At 35.8% G+C, this 21,532-nt stretch overlaps 1 protein-coding gene across 10 annotated transcripts in view; it reads left to right on the top strand.

The window, feature by feature from the left end:
- Nucleotides 1–21,532, top strand: part of IFT80 (intraflagellar transport 80) — a 55,816-nt gene that overhangs the window by 14,943 nt on the left and 19,341 nt on the right. For 9 of the 10 annotated variants that reach the window (XR_008467009.1, XM_054205479.1, XM_054205478.1 and 6 more), the window contains 5 exons: nt 70–138; nt 7,159–7,268; nt 8,093–8,182; nt 9,103–9,240; nt 19,046–19,225. Coding sequence is in view for 9 of the 10 variants with exons in the window: in XM_054205479.1 (XP_054061454.1) it covers nt 70–138; nt 7,159–7,268; nt 8,093–8,182; nt 9,103–9,240; nt 19,046–19,225 (587 nt within the window). In the remaining variant the exon portion in view is untranslated. The remainder of the gene's footprint in view (nt 1–69; nt 139–7,158; nt 7,269–8,092; nt 8,183–9,102; nt 9,241–19,045; nt 19,226–21,532) is intronic. The other variant, XM_054205481.1, reaches the window with a different exon arrangement.

The raw sequence follows: 21,532 nt of genomic DNA on the forward strand, positions 1-21,532 counted from the left end.
AATACAAGTGCTGTGTTTGTTAGACTTATTATTGCATTTAAGGTTATGATTTCTGTGATGACTTTACAGTTGGTGAAGATGGCCAAGTGAAAATCTGGTCTAAAAGTGGAATGCTGAGATCCACTTTAGCTCAGCAAGGTAAGTTAATGTTCTTAAAGTTCCATTAGAACTTTTAAATTTGAATTATTATGAAATATATGTAAATAACAGACCCTAAATCTGGCAGTAATGGTTTAAGGATCTTATGGCCTAGATAAACTTAAGTAAAATTAAACGTAAATCATAGTTGAATACAGGGTAACTGAATTTTTAATAAGACGATTATCTTTAAAAAAAGAAATAAATTGAATTCTTCAAATTGAAAGTATTACTGCAACATTTTTACACAGTAGTTTCAGTTCCACCCTAAGGATTCTGGAGAGGCTAAAGAATTAAAAATTAAAAAATCCAGTTTTTGATACCAAGCCACAGACTCTTACGGTAAAACTGAAGAAAAAAAATCTCTAAAAGTATTGCAAGAATGCTTGAAAAATGCGAAGTGCATGTAGGTTAGTTCCTCTGAACTTTAAAACTTAACAGCCCTTGGTTCATCTCTCTGTTTAACCCAGTAACTAAATTAGTATATGCAAACAGTCCTACTGAAGTGAAACGATCCCTTTGCTTAAGTTCTTTGTTGAACTGGGGCTTTGGAGACCTAACCTTGATCTTGGCTTTGTAACTACAGTTTTATGCATACTAGAGCATTCCAGTTATTTTAAGTCAGTTTGAAATCACACTATTGTGAAGTGCAACAGCGTAAGCTGCAAATACATATTTATACAAATAATGTTTGACGTTTTTAAAATGCATTTTTTTATAATCATAATTTCTAACATTTTTGTACTATTTCAGTGAAGATACTGGGCTAGATTTTGTTTTTAAGACTTCATACATTGAGATCATGTGACCTTTTGACATTTTTTAAGAAACCACATGCACCTGGGGTTGGGTTAAATGTCAGACCCTTATCTCTTTCTAAAACAAATTATCTAAATTCTTTCAACCTGTTGGAGGCATTTTAACCACAGGAGTGAATGTAAAATGTATTTCAATTCTGTTAAGGAAGTTCATATTCAGATGTAATGTTTTTTCATGCTTACAATGTAAAAAGATAAGCCAACTGAACTGCAATTTTTGAAAAGAAAAAAAATAGCACATACTATTCACTATTTCTCAGTTGATACATTTCTGGTACAGTATAAAAGTACAGTTGAGTCCCCATGGAATAATTGTCTTTTTGGTTTTGTGTTTTAAGATAAGACCCTGTCAGGCTCAGAAACCCTTTAAACTTTAATTTTGTAGGATCAAATTTCCACAGACCACTCTGTAGCTATTGGCATACCTGGGATCAGGATAGGATTCTGCAGAAATTGTTATACCTCTCTTAAACAACATAACATCTTTAAGCTAAATTTTCACTTCCTTTAGCATATCCTTGAGAAATGAAAGGATTCCCATTGCTAACGTTCCTCTACTCATTCCACTCTTTGTATTAGAAATAAATTTTCAGGCTCTTATCTTTGGGTGAAAGTCTATGTGCCTATTCTATCTTTGGATTTTTATTCACTACAAAAACATGAACATATATTTTTCCCTTTTTTAAGTTTTTCAGTACATCTATGGAGCGCTCTGGCCACATGTCTCTGCATCATGTCGATGCTTGGAATACAGTTAGTGTGACCTCATGGTCTTTACTGCATTCAGCCTGGAGCTGTAATGTTGCTGTCATGGCTGTGTTGTTCTTTGAGCCTGATCTCACTTCTTCATCCTTAGATTATCTTAATATTCTTCCTTCTGTTCCTCCTTTTCCTTAAAATGAAAGCTTTTAAAAAAAATGCTGTATTTGCAATCCTTTGGGCTTCTAGCTGACATGGTGCCCTGATACATTTGGATGTGGTAATTTTTTTTCATAGATCTCTGGTATATGTTGGTAACCCACGTGATGATGCTTAAAGCAGGATTTGTCTGTGTATTCTGTGCTGTATACGTTGCAGCACGATGCTGTGCTCAAAGTGTCTGCGTTCCTTTGGAGAGAGCCACTGAACTGTGAAGAGTAGGAAGTATTGAAAGTCCACAATTGAAAGAAAAGATGGCTCTACCAGCATAAATTTTTACAGTGCTTTGTAGACTCTGACACTAAGATTGTTTGAGGTGAAGTCTGTAGTGTCAGTGGTGCCACCTGCCGTAACCAAGTCCTTTGCAGGCCAAACATCTGGGTAGTAGGACCCGTGCTGAGCCCACAGTTGCGGAGCCTCTCTTGAGATGTCATTCCAAAATTGCTGCTGCTGAGGTTCATAAACCACTGTCTCTCTAACGCTCCAGGTCCCCTACAAAGTCAAAGGTACTGGTCAAGCTGAAAATTAAGTAGAGTGCAGGTGTGCCTTCCTCACTACAATCAAGATTATTCTGTAGCACCATTTCTTTAGCTTATCCCACCGGTGAAGCTGACAGCTTTGCTGGTAACTTGCTGCAAGATCTGAGAATCTTCAGGGCAAGCAAGCTTTGTGGATTGACCCTAAGTATTTCATTGCTAAAGCACCTGCTCAAATCCTGGTAACTATTCTCGTGTCCCTAATTCCAGTCAAGAAGGGGGTAATTCCTTGCAGGAAAGTCATATTTTAAATCCACAGGATGACTTTATTTCTTGTGCCATGAAAACTTAATTTCTTTAAGAGCATTTGGTGAAGGACATCACCATAACCTTAATGGAAATACGCATGTGTTGTATAGACCAAGTCAGTGTTCTCCATGTGCTTTTTGATTCTCAGTGAAGCCATAACTTCCCATTATAAAATCATATGACACTTATTTATCATTTAAACATGATTATCCCCAGACCCACACATTTTACCAGTTTGCCTCAAATGGATTTCTAGTTCTTCAAGCGATTTCTGTCACCTTTCTTTCCAATTGAATTTGTGATCTAGTACTTGACTGTATCTTTCTTGAGTACTTGTCTTTTGGCCCTGCTGACTTTCTGATGGGCTTCCAGTGGCTAGTATGCTGAGTAAGCACCAAGGAGTAATGTGAATAATTGGTGTATAGGTTGCCTTTTTGATTAATGGAAGCAAAATCACAACAGTTGCAATGTAAACAGTTTAATTACAACATGTTTATCGTGAAGTGTAACTTTCTTTTTAAGGGACAACTGTGTTCCAAATGCAGCATCTATTTTTTTTTTTTTGTGCTGTCACAGAGAGACATAAAATTGTCTGAATTAATCTTTCTACTCCTGTGAGAGTCACACAGACTTACTGTTGTAATTACTGAAGTATCTGCTGTGGCTGAAAGTGTCAGAGTAACTGCTCTATCGCTCCTGCACTCAGCCCTAGCTCTTTCTCTGACGTATGCATTGGCCACGAGAATGGATTCACTGGGGATTAACATCTGCTAGTAGAGCACTGAGATGTGAAGCCCACCCTGTGTGCTTAATGCTGATGTTCCTTCTTCAGATCCTCTCTTCAGGTATCACCTTTTCTGCTTTTCTCCCTTCTTTTCTCAGAGAGCGTTTTTTCCTGAAACTGTTTGTCACCAATGCAATTCACTGCAGTTTGTCTGTTCTACTGAATTTTTCTTTCCACAGCAATGCAGTGTGTTGGCAGTCTTTTCCCAACCAAGTTCTTGTTAAGTGCAGAAGGAAATGAGTTAACTTAGCTCCTGCTGTTAAGCCCTGGAAATTGTGGTTAAGTAGTCAGCCGTCATAAAAAAGTTAAACATTTGGTTTAAATATAAAAGTCTTCTGATTGTTAAATCAGCATTAGAGCAGGACAAAAATTAGTTTATTTAGAATTTCTGTACAGCTGGTGACAGAATTTATGTCATTTTCAACATAAATTGCTGCCAGTAGGAAAACAGCTAGTGCCAGGTTTACTTAATATATGTTGCATGTTTCTGTGAGTTGTCTCCTATAATGGTTGACAAGTTAAAAAAAAATATTTACATAATTCTGTATTTCTAAGTAACATAAAATAAATGCCTTCCTAAAAGAGAATGTATGAAGTACAAAATTATTCAGGAGCAATAACACAAGGTCTCGGTTTAGAGTTTGAGTATTTTGAAGCTCTAGTCAGGTTTAGTGTGCTGAATTGATTTAGCATAATAAAATCAGCTTTTTGCTCAGAGAGAAAATTCAAAGGCTTAAGCAGTAGATATTAGATGATTTTAGGGCAGCTGATACAGCAGTTCCATCATTTAAGTATCTAAATCTCATCAAAATATTCCCATAAAAAGAGATTCCTGAGTCATTTTTTGAAATGGAACTTAGTATGTCGAATGTGTCTTAGAAAATTTTACCTTAAGCCTTGTGGAGTTTTTTATTATCATAAATTAAAGATATATTAAAAGATTGTTTATTCGATCGATTTTAATTCTTTTGAGCAATTTGATACATAGTTATCAGCTGAAATATGCATGAGTCCCTAGGAAGTGCCTATCTCTGAGAATTTAGGAGAATTTCTGTCCATTTTCCTCTTCTAAAATTATGAAATGGTTAAATACCACCATTTGGGTTGTAACAATTGGTCTTTCTGTGGTTTCTTATTTCGCAAACAGAGTTTTGGGGTACAATTCAGTTGCGTTGATGTAGATGTGTCATTAGTGCCATTTGAGGTTCATTGGGCTAATTCTGCTTAACCTCCAAATCTATTCCAGAAGGAGATGGCTCTGCTTCAGGTCCTCTGTCGTGTCAGTAAGCTCCACGTGGGTATCTTAGAGTACCCTGGGTGCAGCACATCACTTAGGTGCTTGTGTTTAGACAGTTGAATTGTGTCTTCAAAGGCCTTATTTCTGCCAGTGAAAATATTAGGGTTGTTAGAGAAAACCAGAAGCCTGAAATAAGCCTTCTCTTTCCCATTTCAGAAGATATGGAAGTAAGTTTTACAAAAAGTAAAGAGAATGGTCTGACAGTCTCCCTCCTTGCAGTTTTATATGCAGTGTAACATTGAGGCGGTGCCGAAACTTGCTGTCCATTGCTACAGGGCTTCTGCTGTGATAGAAATAAATGTTTGGACATGCTCTTTACCTAACTTTCTTAGTTTTATTTGCAAGGAGTCAAGTATTGTAATACTTTGATTCTTCTTCTTCAGGGGAGACTAATCCTGTCAAGTACTATGGAAAATATTTGCATAGTTGGCAAGTCTGATTTTTTTTTTTCCTGGATGCTTTTTCCATGTAATTTTTTACTTCCTTCTATTTTCAAAAAAGGTCATTTGAATACTGCAACATAACATGATTTTAAAACGAAACAGTCAGCTTTATTCTAGATATATCATTCTGGAGTTTTCAATCTGGAAAAAAACGTTTGCAATTAATTGCGAAAAGTCTGTGAAGTCTGCAGGCCACTTTTTCTAGTTTTATTTGTTGTTGTTTGTTTTGCAAGTTGCTTGTGTATGGGATGTTTGTTTTTTTTATATGTGCAGCAAAACAAAAATATCTGTTTTGTTAGAGACTTAGTTATGGAGCCTAAACATCTTCCAAAGAATAATTTTGGTGCAATACAAAGCTTTTTCTACCCACATTTGTGTTCCATCTCACTGTTGTAGGTGAAAAGAGCTATTTCCTGATGTCTGTTGATAAGTATTAGGATGACTGTTGTCATGTTGATTTTCGGCATCTCATAAGTGTCAATTGGGAATAAAATTGCATCAAAGTATAAAAGATTAAGTAAATATAAAATGCAGCTATTAACTTTGTTTTCTGGAGTTGTATAAAACTGTTCACTTATAAAAAGTTTTACAAATTAATAGCATGGTAAATGGCAATAGATAATGAGGTTTGAGAGAGAAGCAATATTAAACCCACAGTATTAAAATGATAGGTGGTGGCGTGGTGGACCACGTATCTGACTTGCGGAGCTTACTTTTCATACAAATATTTGTTGCTTTTAAGTTAGGTATTGGTCAGCATCGCAGCCAGTGGTCTCAGCATTGAATTTAATCATATTGTAGGTACTCTGGCAAATGAGTTTGCAGGAATTTCAAGGTAAACATGAAATGGTTTTGTAGGTATTTGTAGGAAGTGTCTACAAACTAAACAGCAAGAGAAAAGATCTGAAGATTTGACAGGTGGTCATTGAAGGCTGACTTTGTGGACTGATCAGCTGGGAAGAGTTAACATTTTAATACTGAATGAAAGATGCCATGATGCAGTTAGACCTTAAAAGTGACCTCACCGTGAAGGGCTTTTTTTGATATAATAGAGAAAATTGTATAAATGGAAAGGGCAGCACAAATCTTTGCAGTGTCCCAGTTAACCATGAGCCAGGGGATCAGTACATCAAGGTGAGAGAAAAGCATCTTGAAGATGAAAAGTGACCCAAAGGTGAGAAGGACAATTGTGGGGAAACAAAAGCAAGTGGGAGTATATACATGAGGTTCAGTGAAGCTAAAGAAACAAAATTGTCTAGTAACGATGATTTGACTGAAGAAGAAATCATACAATAGACGAAGAAATTTGGTGATTTTAATTCTTTCAGAGGTGGTTTTAGAAAGAGCACAAAATGAAGAAGCAAGTGGTACATGTTGTCAGAGTCTGCTGGGACAGACCTTGCAATAAAATCAGTAGGTCTTAAGGGATGCATTGAAAAACTGGATAAGTACAGTATGAGAAAAAGAGATACCTGTAGCAGTAGTAAAGTCATACACTTTTTCAGTAACCCAGATGTAGCAGACAATCCATCAGTTCATTGTTTGTTTTGCATAGAGTTGATTTGTTCAGAGTTAAATTCAGAGTGACCCCATGGAAAGTGGTAGGTATTTGATGGTTTACTCAAGTGAATTTGCCAGGACTTCACTCTATGTATTTTTATTTCCTTGAGGGGTGTTGGAAGGGTATGCAGCATGAGCTAAAGTCTTCTAAGTTTTTCCTTCTGGGTTGCATCTGTCTCTTACTGCTCTTCCTGTGGCTGTCTAAAACATGAAGTGAACCAGTAAACGTGGCCGTAAGTGCAGTCAGACAAGTGTGGAGGACAAATGGTTGCCCCTACTTTAGCTTTCTTCCACTCTCAAATTTTTGGTGTATGATTTTAAGTAACCAGTTTGAAGTGGCTATAGCAGTTTCTGCATAATTTGATCAGATAAGTGGTAAGAAATGTAATGTTTCTTTTTTTTTTTCTGTCTACAGGAACACCAGTGTACTCAGTAGCCTGGGGACCTGATTCTGAAAAAGTTCTCTATACTTCAGGGAAGCAGCTGATTATTAAACCTCTTCAGCCAAATGCTAAAGTTTTGCAGGTATCATTAATACATGAAGGCTGTCTCGCATTTCCATGTGAATACTTTTTAAAATTATTAAGAGTTTTGCCAAACATAAAATGTTTGTGCTAAAATTTTCCATGCAACATGTGTACCACTCATTTCTCCCCCACCACCCTTTTTTGAGTGTTGTTGAGAATAAGGAGATTGTTCGTTTCTCTAAACTAAAAAAAAAATAAAAATTGACAGTTTATTCTGTGGATATTCTTCAGGCATGTGAGTGAGCATTTTTCTTTTCATAAATAAATAAAAAGCAAAAAGATGCAGAATCATAGAATAGACTCATAGAATCCTTTAGGTTGGAAAAGACCCTTGGGATCATCGAGTCTAACCATCAACTGCACTCTACAAAGTTCTCCCCTACACCATATCCCCCAACACCACATCTAAACGACTCTTAAACACATCCAGGGATGGTGACTCCACCACCTCCCTGGGCAGCCTATTCCAGTGTCTGACCACTCTGTCTGTGAAGAATTTTTTCCTAATGTTTCCTAATGTTTCTAAACCTACCCTGCTGCAGCTTGAAGCCATGCCCTCTTGTCTTTCCCTTTTCGTTTGTTATGAAAAGGCAGAAAGATACCGAAGTAATCATACAGAACATGGTTTCATTCTGCCTTGTTCAGGCTGTATTCAGTTTGTTTTTCTGCAGAAGAAATGACATCTCTGCATTTGTACTGTTGAAAACCCTGATCTACGTTGGAGTGTATGAATGCCCACTAAGTGATGAATGATAAATACTGAAAATAGAAGTTGTCAGACTCGTGGCATCTATATTTAATTTATTTTTTTTTTCATTTCAGTGGAAAGCCCATGATGGACTTATTTTAAAAACTGACTGGAACTCAGTTAATGATCTAATTCTTTCTGCAGGTGAAGATTGTAAATATAAGGTGAGTACTGGTTAACTTTTTAGGGAAGCTAAATGACCAAAAAAGATATTAGGCATTCTGATGTCTTCTAATTCTAATAATACTTGGGAGCTCACAATTAAATGAGAAGTCTTTCAATTTTCAAGAAAAAACTTGTTACCCTGAGTTTCTTACTTGTAAATACATCTTGCTCTCTTTAGTAGCATAAAATCAGAATATTTTTTTTCCAAGTATGGCAGAATATAAAAATAGGTAAAATGCAAGTGAAACAAACTCCGAAAGGAAAATATGTAGAAATATAGAAATGCTTACTGGAAGTAGTATAAGCTATGACATATACTGAAAAAGGTAATGACATATAAAATTAGAGGAGATAAAGCTACTGTTTTCTGTTACAGGAGCATTAATGAATCCCTTAGGAAATTTTTTGGTTGGTCTATTCTGTATCCAAAAGCATATATTGTGTTTCTTCCCTTACATAGGAACTTATTTTTAATTGTGTCATATGTTGGTTGTATCGTTCTCTTAAGTGTATAATGACTGTGATAAAAACATACACAATTAAGAAATTTTAAAAAAAATATTAAAGTGTTAAAATTAAATTACTTCACTCTGAATTGGCTTCCTGGTATTCTGTTGATTTCAATCAGTGAGAAAATGTCTTTGGTCTGGAAATTTGCAGAGATGCCTCGCATTGTTGGGAAAGGAGTGCAAATGGAATAAACCTTGTGTTTATTTTACAGACTTCCAGTAATTCGCAAGAAACAAAACTCATTAGTTCAAATTGTTTTATACAAAATAACGTAACATTTGCCATAGCAGCAAAGCAAAGTCTATCGTATTAAACAAACCAATATTAATTAGGAACAACATTTAATGAAAAGTGAACTATAATATGCAAAATGTATATCATGTAGATATATATGTAACTTTTTTTCAAGGTTTGGGACAGTTATGGACGTGTACTGTACAGCTCACAGCCCCATGAATATCCTATAACCTCCGTTGCCTGGGCTGGGGATGGAGAATTATTTGCTGTGGGGTCTTTTCATACTTTGCGTCTATGTGATAAAACCGGGGTAAGTAACAACTCGGAGCAATAGCAGCTGTGGAATTGTACAGATTTATTGGTAATACAGTATATATTCCTACAGATATACACGTACAGGGATTTTTGTTAGCAAAAACTAGTCATGACTTCCAGCACCTTTCTATTGGGTGTATCTGATTTAAGATACTGACTTCTTGATCTGTTTAACTGCACTTCTAAATATGTTTTGGATGGGAGAAATTTTTTTTCTATAAGATTTTGTTTTTCAGGACATTAAGGTTTTTTGTGCATTTTTTAGCTTTTTGCTTAAAAACACCTTGGTGTTTGCAAGTTTGCAAGCATCTCTTGAAAGGCAATCATAAAATGCAGTTACTAACCATAGGAGTGTGTGTGGTGGTTTGGGCTGGGCTGGCCACCAAACAAATGGCAGATGCTCTTTTTAACCTCTCTCGCTTCAGAGGGGGAGAGACCATCCAAACCAGGACAGCATATAACAATAACCTATCTTTAAAAAGGAGGTAGAAGAAAAATGTCCTGTGCTTTTATTATTTAGCTTTTTTTCTTAAAAAATGCTGAGAGTTGACAAGCCCATCTTATGAAGAATCACAAAATGTGATTGTCGGTCATTAAAAATGATAAGGCTAAAGCAGAAGTAAAAGAGGAGCTAAGAGAACATTCATGCTTCTACTTCTGATGTCTAAACTTGGCAGTTTTACAAGGTAAAGACATACTTTAATCCTCTCATCTAATCGTCTCTTACTTCTTAACTGTTGTGAGAGAAAAGGCAAAGGCTCCTAAAAGAGATAACCTTTGTTTCCCCTTTTTTTTTTTTTCCTTCACTTGAAACTTTAGTCCCAGTTTGTTGTTGTTGACCTAGGGTTTTTTTGCAACTTGGTCTCCAATTAAAATGAATTTAGTGCAGTTTCATCTACTTTCATTGGTATTCTAAGTAAGTTAGTGTAGAGCACAGATTGACCTGATTGTCTCTCTGGATTTCGTGTAGTTCAGCAACTTTTTGTTCAGACTCGCATTGCATCGAACCTTGCTGGTGTGGGACTTTTATTGTCCCATTCTCTGCCTCTTTTCTTGTGTTTGTTGCTCTTTTGCTCAGATTGGGAAGTGTTCGCTGTGGTGTTTTCGGGTATCTTCAGCAGAGCATAGTTCTCCTTACCATGAACTTGAAGGAGTTATTAAGCACTGGAACAGGCTTCCTGGGGAAGTGGTTGAGGCACTGTACGTGGAGGTATTTAAAAGACAGGTAGACATAGTGCTTAGAGATATGGTTTGGTGATGGTTTTTGTCAGAGTTACGTTGAGGGTTGGACTAGATCATCTGAAAGGTCCCTTCCAACCTAGGCAATTCTATGATTCTGTGTGTTTTGAGTATTTTTACATTCGTGGAGAGCCTTTAAAAATTATGTGAGAAGAGGCATGCAGGATCAGATCTCTGAGTCTTCATTTTTCGCTTTCTATACTGATTATGGTTTCAGTAATCTTCACTGACAGAAGTAAGTGTAAGCTAGGCATTAAATTTGAAGTAGGCATTGCTTCTGTTTTCTGTGCCTTTTCCTCTTACTTGCTTGGGGAAATTCTTAGTGCTACTTAATCTGTGTAAGTAAAATTTGATGATAATTATCTTGAAGTAAAACAAAAGTATTCACACGCAGTTTTCTTTTGGAAGGTATTATGTTTCCAGTTTTGAAAAAAGGTGTTTTATTTCTGCTATCTACATTTTTAAGATACTTATTTTAAGGAGATTTTTATTACCTGTGTGTTACAAACACAGTCAGAAGTTCAGAGAGTAAAGTAGTGAATAGAGTTGGAACCTGAGGTGTGAATTTGTGCAAAAGATTAGAGTACCACTCACATAGGTAAAATAGATAAAGTAGGTATAAAAGACAATGAGGTAAAGAAGATATTTTCTGTCTGTTTTGTAGCATATAGCTTTTGGTTTGATCCCTAGGGCCTTACTGTTTTTCTTGCTAGTTATTATGTAATAGAATTTACTATAACTATGGTTCCAGCTCCTGCTATCTGAAAACCAGTAATTTTTTAATCAGCATTCAATATTGAATAGGCTTGTGGACTTTGTTTGAAATTTTAATGCAGATAGTTTTATTTTTTCATAAAATTAAGGGTTCTTTTGCCTGGGTTATTACTCCACTCTTAAAGAAACAAAGACACGTACAGTAGCTAGTGGCAGACACATTTGTTTGTTTAGCAGCTACCAATGGTAATTTATTATCTTCAAAAGTCATGATTTTTCATGAAAGTTCCTTTCCTGACATTAAATGTAAATAGTTACTAAAGAACTAGCTTTGCTAGTATTGAGGGAAAAGGAAGAATGATTCGCATACCACCAGAGTGATGGAGTTTGAAGAGAACCAGACCTGGCTTTTACTGATCAACATAGACATTTTTATTATGTCTGATGTAATGGAGTTGTATTGGCAAATTGGTCCTCAGGGAGCCATCAGGCGATACATGTATCATTAACTCTTCTCTAGCATATGTGTTCAGTTTGGGGACATAATTAAATTAAATTCTGTTAGAGTATGTTCTTTTCTCCTGTTCTTTTCACCTGGTTACTTTGTTCTAGCAGCTTGATATTAAAAAAGAAAACTCCAAATATAATAGTAACTTTAAAAGTTTAATTTCTTCATTTCATTATTTCTTCATTTGCTCCAATAGCATTATGTATCCAAAAGAAATTATTATGGCTATCCAACAGAATACAAAACAAAATACATCTAATGTAGTAATTTGTTGCCTGCTTTAGTGTCCATGATCGTTAATCCTGCAGAGAGCGCTAAGATTATTTTTAAAGTATATATATTGAGATGTAAAGCTGGATGTATTGATGGGTAGACTTTAGCCTTCCTCGTGTTCACAGCTTTTCAGAATCTAATCACTTGGCTAGAGGGCAGTGCTTAAAAAGTTCATTTATGTCAGCTATTTCCTGTGGCTCTGCATGCTTCCCTTGACATTACTGATCAGGTCAAAATATTTACACAGCAAGAGATGGTAAGAATGACTGAAATTCACTGATTTCCTCCGTCCCCACTCCACTCCCACATAAATATCTTAAAAAATGGACCATACCCATCTGTTCCAAAGACAGGTTGCTTTCCCAGTGCCTTGGAGAGCATAGAAGGATAACTGATAAAAAACTTTAAAGCGAAACACTGTGGTCAAAGGAATCCTTTTAAAATTGACAACAAAAGTTAGCAAAGATGGACATCAAATTTATATTTTAATGATTCTGAATGCATGTATGCATTTGGTTTTGGGAGGCCTTTGAGATTTTCTTCCATTAATGATGTGTTTACTATTTACCCTTAATGGGGATTGATCAGCTTGATTTGATTTTTGGTTGTTGTTCTTTTCCAAATTAATTGTGCTCTTCTTGTTGAACATTTTTTCTGGTGATGTTTATCTACGGTCTGTTTTCATAAATAGATGTTCGTTTGACTGCTAAATCTTGCCTTTTGATTAACTGTTACCTTGATTTCATCACTATGCTTAGCAAATGCTTTGTTACGAAAGCAATTCTCTGCATAAATCTGTAAGTTCAAGTTTTTAAATTATTATATACATTCTACAAACTTTCTCTTTTATTACAGAATGAATAGTGGCCATTTTACTAGACTGGTAGTTTGCATTTTTGCCTGATTCTATTATACATGGCATTTTGTATTCCATGGCTTGCTCCCTGGAATGTCTAATTTTGCTAGAAATTCTATAAAAAAGATTTGGAAAACGTAATAAAATTCAGGGAATATTGCCTAATATCTATAGAAAATAAAGGAAAACTTCCATTTTGCAAGTGTAACAACAACTCCCCACCCACCACCCCATTTAAACCTAGTATGGTTCTGTGGCTAAAAAATATTGAGCTCTGTGGTAACATGTTTCTATTCAGCTTTTTATCAAAAAGATACAGACTTGAACTTAATGAAAGTTGATTACATTAATTTGATGTCCAGGGTTGGTCCTACGTTAAACAGTAGCCATGTTTGTCGTTCTTTCCTTATTTTTTAAACTATCAACAAAGGAGGAAAAAAAACATCCAAGAATTTTAAAACTACAATGTAGCAGGTATCTACAGAGAAGCTTTGAAAATAATTTGCGTGTTTAGCATTAAACACGGCGTGAATTTCATTCAGGACAGTAAATTGTGTGGCTATTATAAAAGTAACATAATATATCCTTTAAATTAACATTAGATGTTATACAAATATAAAAGAGATAGCAGGATTTTGAAAGTGAATTTATACAATGCATATATTTTCGTATTATTCTGATAGTGCTGAATTATCCTAAACTAGAGCACTATGAAAACCCAAGCAAATCTGCTTTTGATAGTTACAGTGAGCTTTGATCTCATTACATTTAGTTTTAGTCTTGTTTCACGGAGATATATGCTTTTGGCAGTGTAACAAAAATAAGGTTTTTTTCTGTGCTGTCTCTATTTCATCTACCTTTATTAACAGTCATGATCCTGAATTCTTTGTAGCTCAATAAAAGAAAAAATATTACAGAGAGGTTTCCCATGAAGTTATGTTGTTGACCAATTCTTTCCAAGTTGGCATGTTTTAATTTATTAGAATTGGCTAATGTAACTTTGGGAAGAAAATGAAAACATATGGATTATCTATGGAAGTAATAATCTATTTAGAGAACTACATCACTGTTTCATTTTCTAAGGTTAAGAATTTATATGGGACAGTTTTTCATCCTATTTTTAGTTCTTGGGTCTAATAATTGTGAGAATGTGCTTGGATTTCAGGAGAATTTCAGATATCTTCTGTTTGGCTTTGTCCTTCTAATGTGCAGTTTAATACCTCACCTGGAGGTCGTGGCTTAGTTCTTGATAATTCACATTAATGAGTGGGGTCAAGTCCAACAAATGTTTAAGAAGGCAACAGGAATCTTTCACAGTTCTGTATGTCAGTAGTTGTGTCAAGGTTAGTTTCTCCTTTTCAGGTAAATTGCCCAATATTCACATGTAGCACTGGATTTCCTTACCTCCAGTTACGTATGTATTATCCGGTTTGTAGAATCTTTTGTGGATTCCTGTGTGGTAGGAATTGAAAACCTAATACGTCTTATATTGTAAAATATCATTACATTTTATACTCAATAAAATATCAGGCGGGGCTTCTATAGACATATATACGTATGTATTACCCATGAGCTAATTCCATGTATGTGTGTACATTCAGTGTTTATAAGGCACCTAAATGTGGATTTGCTTTGGATAATTGATTTTTATGATCCTGTAAGATTCAATTTACCTTCCATTACATCAGAAAATTAATAGTCACTTTCCGATGAGAAGCTTCTGGGCAGTTTGCACTGAAGTGTTGGTTCATCACTCGAAAGTAGTGAGAGTAGATTGCCGGCTTTTAATGGACGGTCAGACTATAATGTATTTTCAGATGTCAGCTACATCTGCGCTAATGTGAAATGCCCTATGGGCCACAAGGAAAACTGAGCCTTCACTTAAAAAAGAATTAAATAAATAGACATCCTCAGTTATTAGGACCTGAAACAGTTTGTGTGTCAGACTTGGGTAGGAGGAGGTTCTAGCACACTTGTCTTTGTATCAATTGGAGCATAAAAGGCCAAGAGCGTGTATTTGTTGTTAGTCCATTCTGCGCTCTGATTTCTGGAATGGATTATGGAGGAGATTGCACATTTTCTTTTCATAAACAAAGGCAAAATAATGGGCAAAGACTATTATTAAAGTCAGTAGATTAGGTATCCTGTGTAGATTATGACATTGTGGGGAGGTTGAGCAGTATCAGCTGTAGTTCAGTTTATGTCAGCATTCCCTGTTCAAAACTCCACGTACTGGTAAACAGAGCCGAAACAGGGACCCGCCAGGAACAACCAAGTGTGCTTTGCACAGCTGACATCGGTATTACTCTTATAATTTAAAATAGAAGAAAATACTTTTTCTTCACTATGTTTTTTTCAAAACGTTTATGCTGTGGTATTATGTGGATAAACATTCTTAATTTATTGCATTCAGTCCAGAAATAATAACTAACTAGAACCTTCATATTGAGTCTTGGAGCATCAATATTATACATGTGAAAGACTGTCCTTGTTCCTGGGACACAGAGTTCTCTGAATCTGCTCATTGAAACGATTTCACCGACTTCTCAAGAGCCTACTCAGTTTCCATTTATGGAAGTCAGACAGTATTCAGTGACTATAGTACTTCATCTTTTTTACTGCATTGTGCAATCAGAAAAGGGAATCTTAAGTTACTGCTTTTATGTATTTGTTTAATATAATGAAACTTTTATAACTACTGGTTTTGTTCTTGAGAGAGTTCATTGAATTAAATGAAAAATTAATTATGACACAGGAAAACTGTAAGCAAAACAGTAATACCAAAGTATAATATTGCAGCGAATGTTAGAACAACATTCATGTAGTCTTTTTTTTTTTTTTTAACTCTGTATATCTAGGAAATACATAATAGCTACTTCGGGTTTTAAAAATTGTTCCTTTCTTAGAAATGGAGAGCTAAATGACTTTTATTACAACATTTTGTGCACATGATAAACGTACTGGACATCTGCAGGGAGTATGAATCATTGGAGTGGTCTGAATTATATTGAGAGCTTTCAAAAATAACTGGAAAATAAAACTTTGGAATCGCTGTATATATTTAAAAAAAAAAATTAGGTTGTAATCTGGAAATATTTTACTGAGTATTTCAAATACCTGGGGGGAAAAAAAAAGGCTTCTGGTTAAAAAAAAAAAAGTAGTTTTGGAGATGTATCCTCTCGGCGGTGCAGTGTATCTTCTATGCTCTTCTATGCATAAGAAAGCAGCACCAAAGCCACATTCTTCAAGCTCCTTAAATTGGTTCTTAGTTGATGGCTTCATGGCTTCATGCCCCTTTATTATTCATTCGGACTGGTGAGTAGATTCTTGATCTAAGGGAAATGACCTTAGAAACAGCCTTGTCTGTTTGGGAGGATCCCAATATTCAGTTTTGAAATAGTACTTCTTCAAACTGTTCTCAGATCACATCTGGCCAGCTGTGAAAAATCTGTCTCAGACACAGGGCATTTAGAGCATTCTCTGAGTGGGCTTGTTACAATCGTTCGTCCTGCAACCTCAAGAGCTTACTCATTTGCCGTATAAGGATATCAGACATGGTTAAATATTATGCACTTAATTACTATAGTGTGTTTCATACAGAATTCATCCCGGTGAGAGGGAAGAGTAGGTTGTGGACTTTTCTCCAAAAATTGCAATTGCCTCCCCAACTGCAGATCATATGGGCAGTGAATGGTGCGTCTGTCAGCCAAGAGGCATGGAAGCTGCAGCCTTAAAATTGAGTGCTTGAAATTGGAAATTCAGTCAGTGCTGACATTGTCTTTCACTCACGCGTATGCGCGTAGGCAGTAAAAGAGCCTTAACTCAGTAGGTCATCTTACATGCTATTCTGCAAATCATTAGCACAACTGGGAGGTTGAATTTCATCCCATTTTGTTTCCTTGCTATCGAACGTTTAAGTCTGACGCCTTTATTTTATTGTAATTTTTGTGATTTCATTTCTTATAAATCATATGAAGACTTTGTGTGAAGGACTTAGTATTTCTTGGGGTTTATGTGTACTGCAAAAGAAATCAGAATATGATGAAATGTGTTAGAAGCATTAGGTGACTGTTTTCTTCCAGCTGTCTCCCCTTTGGTATAATATCATGTATCCAAAAGTCACGAGAATCCAATGTCCACATTTAACGTCAGTTGCATGTTTTTTTTCTTACTGATTTGATTCTTAAGATTTCAAGTGTTTTTGAGTGTTCAGGTAGTTCTTCAATTGCTAAATGCTTTTTAAAATACTCTTACACAGTTCTGAAGAGGCAATAGTTGAGATTCGCCTGTTGTTTTAAAACCTGGTTTAATGTCTTCCTAAAAGTCTATAAAAAGGTTATTTCATTTTTTGTCACCCACTTTCAGGGAAACACTTGTTTGGAGATTTGTAATGATTTGTACAAACCGTATTTCTGAGATGCAAGAAATAGAAAACAAGTGTCTTGACCTGAAACAACTTCTAGTTTTTGACAAGAATGTATTAATAAGGATCCAGCTAAACTTTAGATGAGTCTCATACATAAGGCTGGGTGAATTTAAGAATAAAGTTCTTCGTTGGAGGAAATTTAAATATTGAAAAAGAACAAAATTAGGTTTAGTACTAAGTGTAAGCTTCTCTCGTACCTACATTCATGCTATGGATCAAAAGGAAAAAACCAAATGCTAGTTTTAATACTTATTCCTTGTTCTTTGTGCTAGGGGGATTTATGGTTTTATTTTTTGCAATGCTAATGGTGAGAATTAAAGTATGGGGGTGTGTCAAAGGGTAAGAAATCGGGTGCTATTTCATTAAAGCGCATCCCTGTTGCACTGGAACAGGTGATTCCATGGAGCCACGTGGGCAGGATGGGGAGCAATGTGCACCCTGTTGCTAGAGAGTATAAAGCTCTTTTTTTTTTTTTTTGTTTTTTTTGTTAATTAAAAGCATGTTTTAGCAGCCAGCCCACAGTTCACGAACTGCTGTATAATCTCTGTCGTTAGCCCGAGGCTGGCTGGCTGCTTGGGCAGAGCAGCGTGTCTCCTGGTCCGTGATCCGTACTGCAAGCTTCCAGTCACTGCTGCTTCCTACTATCCCAATGATTCGGGGCCTCCATTTAAAAACCAACAAACCAAACTGATAACTATATTTTGATAGACGTAGATGATGTCAACCCATAGTACAAGATGAAGGAAAGTTATTAACCACAATACCACAGAAATGTGTTAAGTCCAAGCGAGCCTTTCCACCTTGCAAAATCCAGTTACCAGGAAAATGTACAATGATGCTACTTTGCCTACCGTTTGAATTTCTAGCTCTGTAGGAAAGCAGATACGCTACTTATTTTGATAATAAGATTCTGAAATACAGTTATTTGACCTGTGCCTCCGCGACATTAGACTGTGATACTCTCATGTGAGCACCTCTTAATTAGTCTAAAACAAATGCGACACACAGAGCTATTGTTTCTGGTTCTCTCCAAAGCTGGGCCAGCTGTCACTGTTTTGGTGCAGTAATGTTTCCAGTTTTTGTTGTTATTGCAAGCATAGCAACTGGCAATTTTTCATACATCCTTCCCTCGTACAGTAACGAGAGACAGAAAAAGGTAGGCAAAGTATCTAGCTTCTCTTTTGTGTTAGGAGGAGAACAGTATACAGGCATTGCTTTTGGAGCTTTTCATAATCCACTAATGTCCCTTATGTTGGAAGCGCAGAGAGAAGCAACACAAGAGCTTTGCAATTCTCTGTCAACTTGGGATAGGAACGCCTTGTTTATACTGACTGATTTTGCCTAGGCCTTGGTATTTATATTCAGGAACTGCTGTCACTGCAGCATAAACTGAATGCATCACACTTAAGACCATCACCCGTTGCACTCATGTAACCATGTTTCTAAGTATGTTCATTTAATTTTTATCTAGTGATTGTCCAGATTCATTAATGACTAGGTACACTTTAAATGTATTTGTGACTAGATAACTATACCTAATGTACTTCAGGCAGTCTGACGTTATCATTTCTGCCATACCTGATGGTTTTCCTTTCTGGATCCCTGCTTTTCAACAATCTGACTTAAGATATCTCATCTCTTTGGTTTGCTTATTCAAGTTGTAATAAAAAGTTAGTTCATTGATGTTTCTTAAAAAATTATAAGCATGCAAATCTGTTTATTACAACAAATAATTTCCAAAAAGTACCAGAAAAATTAAGAATTTTTTTCTCGTTTTCTGCAAGTGGTCTTATGCTTTAGAGAAGCCCAACACTGGCAGCATATTTAATATTGCTTGGTCTATTGATGGCACTCAACTAGCTGGAGCATGTGGAAACGGACATGTCATTTTTGCCCATGTTGTGGAGCAACGCTGGGAGTGGAAGAACTTTGAAATAACGTTAATTAAGAGGAGGACCATGGAGGTAATCTTCACAGTTCAGAGCAGTGCATTCTCATTACTAGTTTTCTAAGGCTTTTTTTTAATACAAAATGGGGATTTTTAATCCTCGACAAAACATTATCCTTTTTTTTTCTGTGTATATAGGACTAAAAATGCTTAAGATCATAAAATGGCCAGAGTTAGCAAAAGATGTAAATAATTATCAGTGGTACAGAAGATCAGATCCATGTAAACCAAACCATACTACCAGATGGAGCAGAATCACAGAACTCAGAAGTACTTTATCCTCTAGAAAAATGCAAAGCTCATTTGAAGAGCATGTGAAATTAGCTGTGGGAGGCCACTTAGAAGAGAGAGATAATTTCAAGTGTAATGAAAATATTTATGCAGAAAACAATACAAATACATTGGCCAAAACCAAAGCGCCATATTAAATAGTATTACAGTAACTGTCAGCAAAGATGAAGCCGCCTAACTAAGTGTAGATAATATAGAGGATCTTTCTTTACCTTATCTGCATTCATGAGTTGTTGGAGACACTGATGCACTTTGTAATAGCTAATGTTTCCGTGTTGTTAATGAAGCTATGATGAATGTTGCTGTCTTAGGGCATTTCCAGATAAATTTGGTTGCTGACTGTAACTGTAAAGAGTTGTAATGTGCATTTCTGCACCACATACTGTATTACAGCCTAGATTCAGATCTTCCAAAGCTCCAGACGTTTCTCGTATATCATGTAACATACATCAGGTACCTGTGTGGTGCTTCCAGCTGAGTACTGAGAAATAGGCATTGACCTCAGTGGGAGCTGCCAAGTCTCAGCACTGCTGGAAATGAAACAGGCCCCTACATGTGGTTTCTGGAGCTTAAGTTTAGGATCCTTCTTTTGAAAAACTTTGGCCTGAATCCACATTTAGGTTACCAAATATCTGGGAATTAATACAAAAATATGAATTTTTACCTTCTAATTTGTCCTCTGTGTTCCCAGACACTGACTCACAACATTCGCTCTCTGAACGCTGGGATAATATAAGATTTCCATTCTTACAAATTTTCCAAATTACACATTTGGTATTGGACACCAGGCCAATATTTTCAATATCGAAGTCAAGTTCCTAAATTCCTAATTAGGCCCTTAAATGTTTTTCGGTCTTGATTCTTTTAATGTTGAATATGTAATTGGGAAAAGTTGTAACAACAGAAATGCTCTATTACAGTTTGGTCCGGTGGGTGGGATAACATGAGTCAGTGTCTGGGAACACAGAAGACAAATTAGCAGGTAAAAATTCATATTTCTTCTTTCATTCCCAGACATCGACTCGTAACAGATGGGCTCTCTGAATAATCTCCAGGGTGTTTGAATATGCAAACAACTGAGGAAGTATAGCTAACCCTGATTCAGTGCTAATATTTTATTTTATTATTTTATAGTGATTTTATTTTATTCCCATATATCTGGATAGCAAAATATTACCTACAAAGAAGTTCTAGATGCATTCTTTTTTTCTGAGTACTACAATAGCTAAGTTAATTATGGACATGTCACTGCAGTAGACATAGCAATTATTATGTCTTTGGAAATGGTTTCTAGGCTTTCATAATAATTGAGTTCAGTCCTTGTTTTGCAATTGGTTGCATAATGGAGAAAATCGAAAAGAAGTTACCACCCTCAGAATGGTGATGTCTTATTCAAAACAAAACAAAACAAAAAAAACCCCACAAACAAACAAAAAATCCCTGTCATAAGATAACTCCTTAGATTTTAGCTGCCTAAAATCTTTGAGCTCAGAAATCTGTGTTGATTACAGGCAAACTGATTTTATTGAAATATTATATTTTGAGCAAATTTTCACAGAAATGGCAAGGCCACAGCCTGCTTACCAAGGCTGTCTCCTAAATTTCCCTTACTTCAGAGTGTGGTAGCATTAAAATATATGCTAGAGCTATTCAACATCTAGACAACATATCTTTATCCAAATCTTGGATTTTGCCGAGTTTTTCTGATGGGATTGCTGAAATACTATATTTCAAATGTTTAAATAATCAGCAACTGAACACTGAGTCTTAAAGTGGGAACTTTTAGACATCCTTGATCTCAGATAATTTTCCCAACACAATGATACTGCGTTTGTATCTTATGTATTCCAAGTATGCATTAATTGCTCTCTTCTTTTAAGGAACTCTATTAAGCACTTCAGTAATTGTTCATTCTTTATTCAGAGTTTACAGAACCTTTGGGTTTAAGTTTTCACCAGTGCTGTGAAAGTGCTTATTCCCAGATATATATGTTCTTCTGCTAATGGCATAATAGCATCAGCATGTGCTTATA

This window comes from Rissa tridactyla, chromosome 6 (genome assembly GCF_028500815.1).
Source record: "Rissa tridactyla isolate bRisTri1 chromosome 6, bRisTri1.patW.cur.20221130, whole genome shotgun sequence".
In the NCBI taxonomy this organism is placed as follows: domain Eukaryota; kingdom Metazoa; phylum Chordata; class Aves; order Charadriiformes; family Laridae; genus Rissa; species Rissa tridactyla.